Consider the following 14,212-nt stretch of genomic DNA (forward strand, 5'->3'; position numbering starts at 1 on the left):
CCGTGGGACAAGGGTCAGAGAGAGCTGCAGACCCAGCACAGAACCGGCTCCAGAGGGGAGGCGGCAGCCGCAGGGACGGAAGGGGCAGAGCTGTGCACACTTGGACAGCAGACGGGGAGATGCAGGTTTGGAGTTTGCCCTGCTGGTTTTCAGTCTTGCTTTAATCCAGTATTTCCTTACTCTGTTCCCTTTCCTTCCTATTGGAATGGTAATGTGTATCCTGTGCCAATGTGTGTTGGAAGTACGTCATCTGCTCTTTGTTGTTGTTGTTCTGTTTGGGTTTTCAAGACAGGATTTCTCTGTGCAGCCCTGGCTGTCCTGGATCTCGATCTGTAGTCCAGGCTGGCCTTACACTCACAGAGGTCCACCTGCCTCTGCCTCCCGAGTGCTGGGGTTAAAAGCGTGGGCCAAGCCTGGCTCTTCTCTAGATATTTATGCATGGCTAAAACGTCTAACTCTTTGTACACTTCCCATGGCTCTGGGACCCTGATTCTACCATCTTGCTGGCCACAAGAATGTATTATATTCAGCTGTGTATTAAAGCTATATTTTGACAGACCAAGGATCCGTCAAATGGGAAGCCATTTATCACAGAATATTTAGTGTTATACAGCTTTAATATTCAGCTGAGCCTTGCTATGAATTTCTTGTGTGCCCATATACTACTAGACCATTTGGCAAACAGTTCAGCTTCTCAGACCCACTGAACCTCTAGGTAACTAACTCCCCTGCTGAACCTAGGAGACAAGCAGGTTGTAGATGCATAGCTTTGTTTCTTGTGCAAATGAAGCTCAGACCATCCCCTTCCCTCAGGCTAGGGGCATGGCAGAGAGATTGACTAAGGACAAGAGGGCTTTTTGCATAACCAGGTGCAGTAAGGATTGGAGCAGAATTCCAGAGGAAAGACAGAACCACATGGCCAGAGAGAGGAGAGGAAGACTGAGATTGGTAGAGGGTAAAGCAGATCTCTTGTAGAGTTTATCAAGGCCAGGGGTAAGGAGTTAGTGTTGTGCCCTGAGTGCAAGACCCCCAAAGAGACCACCAGAGATACGAACTCACCGAAATGCAAAAGCAAGGTTTATTGAAGCAGTTCAAGCCACGTGACAGGGACCTCAGTCAAGCACCCTAATACAGCGGAGGCTAGAGGAGGTGCCCACCCTCTGCACGCTCAGCTTTTAAAGGCAAAAACCACAAGGTTACATCATTTAGGGGTGCCAGTACGGTACAATTCTGATTGGCTCAAGTTTTAGGGGCTTTTCAGAATTTCTGTGATATTTTACTTTGTAGTTTTAACTGGTTGTTTGTCAAACTTTATAGACTACCTCCGGCATTGGGGCATTTGGTTAATCAGTTGCTACCAGATAGCTCTTCAAATATCCTGACTTTGTCCTGGGACCTATGTCAGCAGCTCTGAGAATTTTTGAAACTCAGGCCTGTTTCAAACTAGGGTGAGGGGCTTGCTTGAAATGCAGGTGCTGCCGGGCGGTGGTGGCGCACGCCTTTAATCCCAGCACTCGGGAGGCAGAGGCAGGCGGATCTCTGTGAGTTCGAGGCCAGCCTGGGCTACCAAGTGAGTTCCAGGAAAGGCGCAAAGCTACACAGAGAAACCCTGTCTCGAAAAACCAAAAAAAAAAAAAAAAAAAAAAACCAAAAAAAAAAAAAAGAAAAAAAAAAAAGAAATGCAGGTGCTTTGGTTCTTCACTAGGAAGGCGAGATGGAGGACGGAGGGACAGAGGACGAAGATGAGGTCAAAAGCATAGGAGCTTACTAAAACAATGAGGACAGGAAAAGTGGGCACAGAGAGGAGCTGAAGGTGAGGAAGGAGCTGAAGCTGTATAGATATAATTTTGTCATAGAGGAACAAAGTAATGGACAAAAAAAGCATGGTGTATGTAGATTTCTTTCCCTCAGAAAACCCCACACCAGATGTAGGGTCTTTCCCAGGACTCTGGGAGGAATTTCCTCAGGGCTAGCCTTGGGAAAATTCTGTTACCTTTGCTACCACAGGCACTATGTGTGACTTTGTCCCTGGAGGGCGCAGCAAGCACGGTGACCCCCTCCCTCCCACAGGTCAGGTCTGGGAGGATTCTGTTACATGGAGCCCAACGTATGGAACTCTCAAAGCTGAGTTCAGTTATTACGTTGAATTATGTGTCGCTAGAAATAATACACATTTGGACCAGCCAGAGGGCTCCATGCATAAAGGGCCCTGCTGCTGAGCCTGATGACCCGAGTTAATTCCCTGGAAAAGAGAGCACCAACTCTACAAGTTGTTCTCTGCTTTCCACATGCAAGGCATGCCACATGTACCCCAACTAACTCACCATCCAACCAAAGCAACCAAACAGTCAACTAACTCACCATCCAACCAAAGCAACCAAACAGTCAACTAACTCACCATCCAACCAAAGCAACCAAACAGTCAACTAACTCACCATCCAACCAAAGCAACCAAACAGTCAACTAACTCACCATCCAACCAAAGCAACCAAACAGTCAACTAACTCACCATCCAACCAAAGCAACCAGTCAACTAACTCACCATCCAACCAAAGCAACCAAACACAGTCAACTAACTCACCATCCAACCAAAGCAACCAAACAGTCAACTAACTCACCATCCAACCAAAGCAACCAAACACAGTCAACTAACTCACCATCCAACCAAAGCAACCAAACAGTCAACTAACTCACCATCCAACCAAAGCAACCAAACACAGTCAACTAACTCACCATCCAACCAAAGCAACCAGTCAACTAACTCACCATCCAACCAAAGCAACCAAACACAGTCAACTAACTCACCATCCAACCAAAGCAACCAGTCAACTAACTCACCATCCAACCAAAGCAACCAAACACAGTCAACTAACTCACCATCCAACCAAAGCAACCAAACAGTCAACTAACTCACCATCCAACCAAAGCAACCAAACACAGTCAACTAACTCACGATCCAACCAAAGCAACCAAACACAGTCAACTAACTTACTATCCAACTAAACAAATTAATAGATAAATAAGAGAGCTATTCATGAGCTGAGGAGACGGCTCAGCAATTAAAAGTCCTTACCCCACTAGCAAAGGACTAGCCTTCACATATCCAGAATGTCCATAAATTGCACATGGTATGGCAGCCTACCTTTAATTCTAGCCTTGGAAGGGTTGACAGGGGACCCGGTTTCATTGCAAGGCCCCAACTTAAAGACCTAAAGTAGAGAGAGATGGAAAAAGAATCCAACAATAACCTGAGACATAGTCTCATGTAGCCTAGACTGGCCCCAAACTCACTGTAGACAAGGATGACCTGGGACTACTGATTCTCTGGTGTCCTGCTGTGGGGGCTTCTGAAACCTCAAAGCCCACCCCAGTGCCACACCCCCTCTGGAAAGGCCACACCCCCAATCCTTCCCAAACAGTTCCACTAACTGACTAAGCATTCAAACATGTGAACCTATGGAAGCTGTTCTCATTCAATCCACCATAGACCACTTGACCCTTCTGTAGCCCAAATGATCCTGTCCGAGTTGCAGGTGGCAGACATGGAGTTAAGGGGTAGGGGCCATCCTGCAGGGTTCCTGTCTTCTTTGGTCTTATTATTCTTAGCTGTGACCCCATTTCTCCCTCCTGGAATAGGAATATTTCTTCTGTGCCAATGTCTGTTGCACATGTGTAGCTTAATTTTTTAAATTGTACTCACAGGTAAGAGATTACCTGGAGTTTAAGATGTGAATTGTGAACTTGAAAAAATTACTACTTTTATGTGCATGGGTGTTTGTGGTGGTTTGAAAGAAAATGGCCCCCAGAAGGTTTCAGGCACTATTAGGAGGTATGACCTTGTTGGAGTACGTGTGGTCTTGTTGGAGGCAGTGTGTTGCTGTGGGGATGGGCTTTGAGATCTCATACATGCTCAAGATACCACCCAGTGTCTCAGACTACTTCCAGTTGCCTGCAAGACATAGAACTCTCAGCTACCTCTCCAGCACCATGTCTGCCTGCACACTGCCATGTCCCACCATTGATGATAATGGACTGAACCTCTAAAACTGTAAGCCACCACCTCAATTAAATGTTGTCTTTTATAAGAGTTGCTGTGGCCAGGCAGTGGTGGCGCACGCCTTTAATCCCAGCACTTGGAAGGCAGAGCCAGGCGGATCTCTGTGAGTTCGAGGGCAGCCTGGTCTACAGAGCGAGATCCAGGACAGGCACCAAAACTACATAGAGAAACCCTGTCTCGAAAAACCAAAAAAAGCCAAGTGGTGGTGGCGCACGCCTTTAATCCCAGCACCTGGGAGGCAGAGCCAGGTGGATCTCAGCCTAGTCTACAGAGCGAGTTCCTGGAAAGGTGCAAAGCTACACAGAGAAACGCTGTATCAAAAAACCAAAAAAAAGGGGGGGGGGTTATTTGCTGTTGTCATGGTGTCTCTTCACAGCAATAGAAACCCTAAAACCATATTTTAAAATGTATGTCTATACACCATGTGAATGCAGTACCAACAGGCCAGAAGAGGACATCAGACTCCCCTGGACTGGAGTTAGTTTGTGAGCCACCATGTGGTGCTGGGATCTTAACCCAGTTCTCCGCAAAAGCAACAAATACTCGTAACTGCGGAGCCACCTCTCCCGTACACAAGCATACATACCGCCATCTTCTTTTAGACAGGGTCTCGTGTCGTCTAGAGTGGCCTTCGCTACCACAGAGGTTGAGACCAGCTTGAGACACACGAGAATTTCAAAATAAAACAAGACTGTAATAGTCAGGGCTGTGCAGATGTCTCAGGGCACAAAGCCCTCGTGCAAGCATGAAAACCTGAGTTCTGATTCCCACAAACACATAAAAGCAGGTGTGGCCTTTTGTCTACATCTGTAACCCCAGTGCCGAATGGGTGGAGACAGGAGAATTTCCGGGGCTCAGTGGACAGTCAACCAGGTGAAACCAAGAGATTCAGATTCAGGGAAAGAGCAAAAAGTGAGGGTTGGGGATTTAGCTCAGTGGTAGAGTGCTTGCTTAGCAAGTGCAAGGCCCTGGGTTCGATCCAAAGCTAAAAAAAAAAAAAAAAAAAAAAAAAAAGGGGGGAAAGTGAAGAGGGGCTGGCGAGACGGTTCAGCGGGTAAGAGGGTTTACCGCACAGGTGTGAGGACCCGACTTTGAATCCCCGGCACCACGCATGCCCATGTGGCCGTGACCCCAGTGTTGTGGGTGTGGAGACTGGAGGATTGCTGGGTTAGTTTGCAGTGCAGAGAAAGACCATGCGTCAAAGGAACAAGGCTGAGTGTGAGCGATCGGGGCACCAATGCCTTTTCTGCCCTCCATGCATGCACAAGTGCACCTTCACAATGCACATGCGTGTGAGCATGCGTAGACACACGAAAAGTGGAGAACAAAGGAACAAACCACCCATGTTGATCTCTAGTCTTCATGTACACACGCACGCACGCACGCACGCACGCGAATGTGCATGCACCTCCACATGAGCTGTCAATCAAGGGAACTGGGTGGGCCCAGCTGGAGGATGATGCAATCAGCAGCCCTGAAGACAGGACCAGAGATCTGTCAGTCAGATGTTAGCATCAAGGGAGCCATCTAGTCAGGTCCTGGGACTGGGATTCCCCAGCCAGAGCCACTGCAGATGTTTATGAAGTTCCTCTGTTTTTATGAGCATGGTGACTTCAGGGAGGGAGCCACAGCAGGACCCTTGGTAATCTGTGGTTACTGCCCAGGCGGTAGTGGCGCACGCCTTTAATCCCAGCACTCGAGAGGCAGAGGCAGGTGGATCTCTGTGAGTTCGAGTCCAGCCTGGGCTACAGAGTGAGATGCAGGACAGCCAGAGATACAGAGAAACCCTGCCTCAAAAACAAAAAACAAAAAAGTTTACCTTCAGCAATACACGCACACTTCTACTTACAGAACAAAACCCAAAGTAAATACTGACATGGGACAAAACAGGATGTTTATTAAATCTTTTTCTCAGAAACATAACAAGACACTACAGCCCTATGACTCTCTACTATGGCTGAGGCACTTAGAAAAGGAAAAGGGGGCTGGGTTCGGGCTGGGATACTCGTCTAGCACACGTGGCAGGCCCTGGGTTTGATCCCCAGCACCCCCTAAATGAAGGAAGAAAAGAAAACGACGGTTATGCCATATTAACAATAAAAAAGAGGAGCTAGAGAGATGACCCAGAGGTTAAGGATGTGCACTGCTCTTGTAGAGGACCTATATCATTCCCAGCAGTCACACTACGTGGTTCACACTCACCAGATCCACAGGATCTGACCCCTCTGGCCTCCAAAGACAATGTACCCATTTGCACAAACACACACACACAAACTAAAAAGAAAACAAGCCTTTCTTTAGAAACAGAGAAGGGGGCTGGAGAGATGGCTCAGAGGTTAAGAGAACTGCTTGCTCTTCCAAAGGTCCTGAGTTCAATTCCCAGCAACCACATGGTGGTTCACAACCATCTGTAATGAGATCTGGTGCCCTCTTCTGGCCTGCAGGGACACATGCAGACAGAACACTGTATACATAATAAATAAATAAATCTTTTAAAAAAAAAAAAAGAAACAGAGAAGGCCAGGTGTGTTTTGTGCACATTTGTGGGAGACAGAGGTTGGGGGAGGGCTTGTCTAAAGCTTGAGTCTCTCGGGCAACATGGTGGGATCCTCCCTCAGGGAGCTTGTGAGGGATGTCTGCCTCCTCTGAGGTCTCACAAAAAAAGATGAGGGTTGGGCAGCGGTGGCGCACACCTTTAATCCCAGCACTCAGGAGGCAGAGCCAGGCAGATCTCTGTGAGTTCGAGGCCAGCCTGAGCTACAGAGCGAGATCCAGGACAGACTCCAAAACTACACAGAGAAACCCTGCCTCAAAAAAAAAAAAGAAGAGAACAATGAGGTGACACAGCCAAGGTTTTCCTGGGGCCTCCAAGTGATGTTTCTTCCCAGTGTGCTTTTCTCCACTCACCAGAAGACACTTTTCACACCCATGGTGATCTATCTGTGTGGGCTGAGCCTATGACCCTGGGATATCTTTGTCTGATACCCCATCACAGGGCCACACTCCAGTGGTGGCCTCTTACATGTTCTTTCTAGCATGAATTTTCATGTGTCCTATAAGGGCTGGGAGAGACATGAAGGCTTTCCCACACTGCTTGCACTCATAGGGTCTCTCCCCGGTGTGTGTCCTCACGTGTGCCCGGAGGGATGAGGAAGAGCGATATGCTTTCCCACACCTGCTGCACAGGTAGGGCCTCCCGTCCTTGTGGGATTTCATGTGCTTGTGGAAATACTGAGAGTGACTGAAGACTTTGTCACACAGCTCACATGCATACGGCTTCTCGCTGCTGTGTGTCCTGACATGCTCACGAAGGGAAGACCGAGAAGCCAAGGCTTTCCCACACTGCGGGCATTCATAGGGTCTCTCCCCGGTGTGTGTTCCCACGTGGATGCGGAGGGACGCGAAGAAGCCGAAGGTCCGCCCACACTGCGCGCACGTGTATGGTCTCGCCCCACTGTGCATCTTCAGGTGCGTCTGGAAGTAGGCGTGGCAGCTGAAGGTTTTCCCACACTTCTCACACAGGAGGGACTCGAACCCAGCGTGTTTCCTCGAGTGCACCCTCAAGGACGCGGGATACCGGAAGGTTCTGCCACACTCCTTGCACTCATAGGGCTTCTCCTCACTGTGTGACCTTCCATGTTCTCTGAGGGAGGAGTAGCAAGAGAAGGCTTTGCCACAGTGCTGACACACGTGCGGCCTCTCTCCGGTGTGCGTCCTCATGTGGTCTCGGAAGGATGACCGACAGGTGAAGGATTTCCCACACTTCAGACACTCTCGGGGCCCCTCTCCCGTGTGCAGCCTCATGTGATCCCGGAAGTGGGAGGGGGATCTGAAGGCTTTCCCACACTCTTCACACCGGTAGGGCCGCTCCCCGGTGTGCGTCCTCATGTGCCGTTTGAGGTAGGAGTGGAAGCTGAAGGTCTTCCCACACGTGTCGCAGGCGTGACTCTTCTCGCCTTTGTGACTCCTCATATGTCTCTTAAGGGAGTAGGGACAGGAAAACACACTCCTACATTGGATGCATTCCAGAATCTTTGTCCTGCTAGGAGTCTGTATGTTTTTCTCAGACTTTTTCCTGGAGTCCTGACGCTTGTAGGCGCTCTCCTGGACTTCAGTCTCCATCCTCGGGGGCTGGCACAAAGGACAACTCCCACAGCCCTCACAGGGAGGTGACGCGTGTCTGGTGAAAGGCATTTTCTGGTTCTTGGAGGCTTTCTTGGACCTTGTGCCTTCACTGGGTCCGCCTGCATCTGGGACACTACAGGACACAGCAGGAGCCTCGGCCTGGCTGGGGCCACCTCCATCTGCACAGGGTCCATCCACCAAAGGACTGCCATCCGGAGCCTTGGCCTGGCTGGGGCCACCTCCATCTGCACAGGGTCCATCCACCAAAGGACTGCCATCCGGAGCCTCGGCCTGGCTGGGGCCACCTCCATCTGCACGGGGTCCGTCCACCAAAGGACTGCCATCCGGAGCCTCGGCCTGGCTGGGGCCACCTCCATCTGCACGGGGTCCGTCCACCAAAGGACTGCCATCCGGAGCCTCGGCCTGGCTGGGGCCACCTCCATCTGCACGGGGTCCGTCCACCAAAGGACTGCCATCCGGAGCCTCGGCCTGGCTGGGGCCACCTCCATCTGCACGGGGTCCGTCCACCAAAGGACTGCCATCCGGAGCCTCGGCCTGGCTGGGGCCACCTCCATCTGCACGGGGTCCATCCAAAGGACTGCCATCCGGAGCCTCGGCCTGGCTGGGGCCACCTCCATCTCCACGGGGTCCGTCCACCAAAGGACTGCCATTCAAAGCAGGAAGAACAGTTAAGGGGTCATGATGGATGACACATAACTTCAATGTTCAGAGTTTTGTTTAAGATAGTGTCTTGTGCCAGGCAGTGGTGGCGCACGCCTTTAATCCCAGCACTCAGGAGGCAGAGGCAGGCGGATCTCCAGGCCAGCCTGGGCTACAGAGTGAGTTCCAAGACAGCCAGGGCTGCACAGAGAAACCCTGTTTCAAAACAAAACAAAAACAAAAACAAAAACAAACAAACAAACTGTCTTGCCTGCTATGTGGCCTCCAACTCTGTATGCCCCTGCCTCAGTCTCCTGAGCTCTGAATAGCAGGTGTGTGCTACTTCACACGGCCTACCGACTGGCGCCTGTTGACACTGTCACAGACTAGGCACACTTTCAGCCCTGTTTGCCTTGGTGTCTATTTTTTAAAATCTTGTCCGGGGTATCATGGGTATGTAGAGGACATCCTTCCATCTTTACAAGGATTCCAGGGATCCAACTCAGGTTGCCAGGCACACATGTCAATCACCTTCATCGCTGAGCCACCCCAGAGCACTACCTGTCTTGCCTGACGTAGATGTTCCCACCGCATGTTCCATCAGAGCAATGAACGATGGCATCTATGGCCTGAGAGTAAACTCGAATGAATTATGATTCAGATATGTGACATTGTTACCAGACTCACAAAATACTTTCTTGGCTGGGCATGGTGGCAGAGGCAGATGGATCTCTGAGTTCGAGGCTAGCCTGGAATACAGAATGAGTTCTAGGACAGCCAGGGACTACACAAAGAGACCCTGTCTCAAAAAACAAAACAAAACAAAACAAACAACAACAAAAAAAAGAAAGAAAGTTCTCTGTGCACACACATTTGCATTTTTTAATTTTTAAAAATACTTGTATTATGTCGAGGAGACGGCTTCGTGGATAAAGGCACTCAGTGGCAAGCTTGCTGGCTGGCTTGAGTTCAGTCCTTGAAGACACAAATAGTTTGTGTTTGGAGACAGGGTCTCTCCACATAGCCCTAGTTGGCCTAGAACTCGCTATGGAGACCGGGCTGGTCTCGAATTTACCAACATTCACCTGCCTCTGTCTCTTGAGTCCTGGGGCTAACTAAGGGCATATGCAACATGCCTGGCCTCCTGACATTACATTTTTGAATTCATCAAAGGATTAATAAACTGATGTACTGGCTGATTTTGCGTCAACCCAACATAAGCTGGAGTCATCAGAGAGGAAGGAGCCTCAGTTGAGGAAATGCCTCCATGAGATCCACTGTAAGGCATTCTTCTCTCAGTTAGTGATCAATGGGGAGGGCCCAGGTGGGGCCATCCCTGGGCTGCTGGTCCTGGGTTCTCTAAGAAAGCAGGCTGAGACATGTGGAACAAGCCAGTCAGCAGCACCCTCCATGGCCTCTGCATCAGCTCCTGCCTCCGGGTTCCTGCCCTGCTTGAGTTCCTGTCCTGCATTCCTTTAGAAATGAACGGTGATAGCAAAGTGTAAGTCAAATAAACCCTTTCCTCCCCAACTAGCTTTTTGGAAATGGTGTTTGGTCTCAGCAATAGAAGCCCTAATTAAGACAACTGGTGTCCACATGACCCGGCACCTCTGGAAACACCCTCACAGATACATCCAGAAGGGAGTTTTAGGGATGTCTTGCTACGGCTTCATCTGATCAGCTTGACACCACGGACCACCACACGTGTGCTGATTATCAAGTCTACACTTCCCTCACATCTGGAGTCCATTCACATCTACTAAGATGGCATGTCCAGATGCAAATGAATCTGTGTGTGTGGAGGGGAGAGACCAGCTGGAGTCTCCCCAGTCACACTCCGCTCCTGATTCCGCAGACTGGACAGCAAGCCCCATGGGTACACAAGCACTAAGATCTCCGGCCTCGGCGTGGGGCGCCCTCACCTCAGATGCCTGTCCTGGCCTTGCTGCCTGTCTGCAGAGTCATAGGTTTGGCGGCCTGCGTATTTGATGATGTCACCGTCGATCCGTTCGATTCGTTTGTTCTCCATGCGATGCTGCTATGGGCTAGACCCCTGTCTTCACCTCGACCGTTAGGGATCTGAAACAGCACCAATGCCACTCTGACGAAGAAATGGCAAAATGAGGAAAGACGGACCTCCTTGCTGTTCCTGGCACAGGCCCACCCAGGACTGTGAGTGGGCGAGTGTGGCTTGGTGGGAGAGCCCTTGCCTCGTGTGAGTGAGGTCCTCAGCTCTATCACTGGTACAGAGATCGAGGAACAGAGAGAGAGAGGATGGGAAGGAGGGGAGAGGGGCGGGGAGCAAGGGGGGGGGGGTCCGTAAGGACCTCACATTGCTAGAATGCCCACACAGACAAAACTTGGTGAACCCAAAACTGCAGACGAAATCAAGTGTTGGGCCTGGAGAGTCTGATCAACCTGTAAGGCGCTTGCCACTCAGGCATGAGGACCTGAGTTCAGTCCCCAGCAGGGAGGACGGAGCGGGATGGCTGGCCGTGCCCCAGAAAACAAGTTGGGGAGCATAAAAAAAAAAAGGGAGCTGTGGGCTGGAGAGATGGCTCAGTGGTTAGGAGCAGTGGCTGCTCTTCCAGAGGACCTGGGTTCAATTCCCAGCACCCACATGGCAGTTCACAGCTGTCTGGAACTCCTGTTCCAGGAGACCTGATTCCCTTAAACAAACATATATGCAGGTAAAACACCAAATGCACATAAAAATAAATAAATTATTTAGAAAGAAAGAAGAGAAAGGGGGGAGGGGAGTTGATGGTCATTAGATGCTCGCACAAGGGCTGGGGATGGGTGAGGGGTGAAAACAGCCACCGTCTTCGACCTGCACAAAGATGTGAAGAATAATAAATGAGCTTAAAACTTTAATGTTGTAGATATTTTAAGGAGGCAGAGGCGTGCTACACTTGTTTATGCTGCAGAATATTTAACTGTGTAAAGGTGTGTTACTTTTGTTAATTGTGAAAAGCTGTTGCACCTTGCCTGTCTAGGGTACCTGATGGTCTGATAAAGAGCTGAACGACCAATAGCCAGGCAGGGAAAGGATAAGGGGGGCTGGCAGAGAGAACAAATAGGAGGAGAGATCTAGGCTTGAGAGAGAAGAACAAAAAGAGGAGGAGGAGGAGGAGGAGGAGGAGGAGGAGGGAGGGAGGAGGAGAGGGGGAGGGGAGGAGGGGGGAGGAGTGGAGAAGGAGATGGAGGAGGGGGGAGGGGAAGGGGGAGGAGCAGGAGCGGAGGGGAGGAGGGGGGGAGGGGGGGAGGAGGGAGGAGGGGGAGGGGGGAGGGGAGAGTGGAGAAGGAGAGGAGGAGGGGGAGGAGGGGGAGGAGCAGGAGCAAAGGAGGAGGGGGGGGGGAGGAGGAGGAGGAGGAGGAAGAGGAGGAGGAGGAGGAGGAGGGGGAGGAGAGGAGGAGGAGGAGGAGGAAGAGGAGGAGGAGGGGGAGGAGGAGGGAGGAGGAGGAGGAGGGACGCACCTGGGGCAAGAAGTCAGGCAGCCGCCAGCCACAGAGACGCAGAGCCAGTAGGATACACAGAAGGTAACAAGCCCTGAGGTGAAAAGTAGATAAAGAAAACCAGGTTAAGTTAAAGGAGCTACCAGAAGCATGCCTATGCTAGGCTGAGCGAGCATTCACAACTGATAATAAGTCACTGTGTCATGATTTGGGAGCTGGTTGGTGGCCCAGGAAAGCAGAGTATGAAGGAAAACACAGGATCTGGACCTCTGGCCTCCTCACGAGTGGCCAAAGCTTTGTTCCCAGCACTGGGCAGATCTCTGCGAGTTCAAGGACAGCCTGGTCTACATGAGAGACCCTAGCTCTAAAAAAAAAAAAAAATAACAACAAAAACCCAAAATCATCAATTTTAAATGTCCCCTAATTCTTGTTTCCTCGGTGAGACTTTGTATTCCATACTGTCGAATGCTGGCCGGACTCTTTTCAAATGGATTCCAAATTTTAAAATAAATAAATTTAACCGGGCATGGTAGCATATGCCTTTAGTCCTAACAGTAGGGAAGCCGAGGCAGGCGGATCTACAGAGAGTTCCAGGACAGCCAGGGCTGGCTACACAGAGAAACCCTGTCTGAAAACAACAACAACAAAAGTCTGTGTGTGCGTGTGTTTGTGCACCTGAACCCAGGTGCCTATGGAGGGCAGAAGGGGGAGCTGGATCCCCCAGAACTGGCAACTATGCCGCCGTGTGGGTGCTAGGAACCAAACTCAGACCCTGGGCTGTAAGTCCTGAGTGTCTCTTCAGCCTCCCAACAAAGGCACCCGGGGCTCCTGACGACAGGCTGGTGGCAGGTCACGGTGTGGGCTGCTGCCCCTCCCAGCCCTGGGGAACTCTTCCCAGGCTTGCGAGCGTAACCATTAAATTCGTGTCCGTGCTCCCACACCACCTCGGTGGCCGGAGACCCGTCCCCTGTTCCCGACTCTCCCCCCCCCCCCCCCCCCCCCCCCCCCCCCCCCCCCGGTAATTTATTCTTGTGGCCCAGGCCGGCCTCCAACTTGTGGCAATCCCACTGCCTCGGATTTGCCGCTGCTGGGCTGCACTGCACACGTTCGATTTTGCCGCGTGTCGGGAGGGTTCAGCCCAGTTTCCCAACCCCTTCGTCCCACACAGTGGCCCCAGAGCCGACTCCTGGCCACGGGGCCGTGTCCCCCCCGCGGCCCACTCACCAGCCTCCGCGTGGCCCGGGCCGGCGCAGCGGTTTGTGGAGATTGATAGCGGCAGCCGCCACGCCCCGCCTCCCGACCCTGATTGGCCTCGGGCTAGACTGCATTGTGATTGGGTGGCTCTCCTGGGGCCCGCCCTCCGCGGCCTGACGGACAGGTGCTGCTGGGCTCCGCTCCGAACCAGACTTTCCTTGCCACGCCCCTGGAGACTTGATTGACAGCCCCTTGCTGGCACGTGATCTTTGCGTCTGGGCTAACCTGGTGGCCGCCGGGCTCCCCGTTCAGGCAGGGCCATGAAGGGCCTGGGCAAGGCCGGGGTCCTGGTGCAGGGCCAGTGTGTCACCGGTTAGGAGGCCGGGGTGGCACGGCGGTGCCTGTGCGGGGCGCCGGGGACCCCCAGCCTCAGGCGCACGTCGCAGGTGCCGTGAGACGCTGTCTCGAGCACAGGGAAAGGGGGCGGCAGAGGAGGAGGAGGAGAGGGGGCGGAGGAGGAGGAGAGGGGGCGGAGGAGGAGGAGAGGGGGCGGAGGAGGAGGAGAGGACTCCAGACTCAGGGCCGCCCTGGCCTCCGCGCACGTGCAGACCTGGCATCCGGACCACGGCCGTCAGCCCTGCCAGAGGCTCAGCGGGGACGGACACCCTCCCGGACCCCACTACATCTCGGGGGGGGGGGGTGGACCGCACCCCCTCCCGG

General features: G+C 52.0%; 1 protein-coding gene across 2 annotated transcripts; it reads right to left on the bottom strand.

Annotated features, from left to right (window-relative positions):
- Positions 1-6,563: 6,563 nt before the first annotated feature.
- Znf77 (zinc finger protein 77) lies at positions 6,564-13,788 on the bottom strand. Of its 2 annotated transcripts, XM_059252006.1 has the most exons (4): positions 13,523-13,788; positions 12,320-12,392; positions 10,765-10,943; positions 6,564-8,846 (listed from the first exon to the last, which is right to left on the bottom strand). In XM_059252006.1, the coding sequence occupies exons 3-4, from the start codon at positions 10,869-10,871 to the stop codon at positions 7,076-7,078; spliced, it is 1,878 nt and encodes a 625-aa protein (XP_059107989.1). In that variant the 5' UTR covers positions 10,872-10,943; positions 12,320-12,392; positions 13,523-13,788; the 3' UTR covers positions 6,564-7,075. The 2 variants fall into 2 exon arrangements, with proteins under 2 accessions (XP_059107989.1, XP_059107990.1); XM_059252007.1 differs by lacking the exon at positions 13,523-13,788 and having other exon boundaries at positions 12,320-12,670.
- Between the last annotated feature and the right edge of the window lie 424 nt (positions 13,789-14,212).

This window comes from Peromyscus eremicus, unplaced genomic scaffold, assembly GCF_949786415.1.
Source record: "Peromyscus eremicus unplaced genomic scaffold, PerEre_H2_v1 PerEre#2#chr22_unloc_1, whole genome shotgun sequence".
Lineage (NCBI taxonomy): Eukaryota > Metazoa > Chordata > Mammalia > Rodentia > Cricetidae > Peromyscus > Peromyscus eremicus.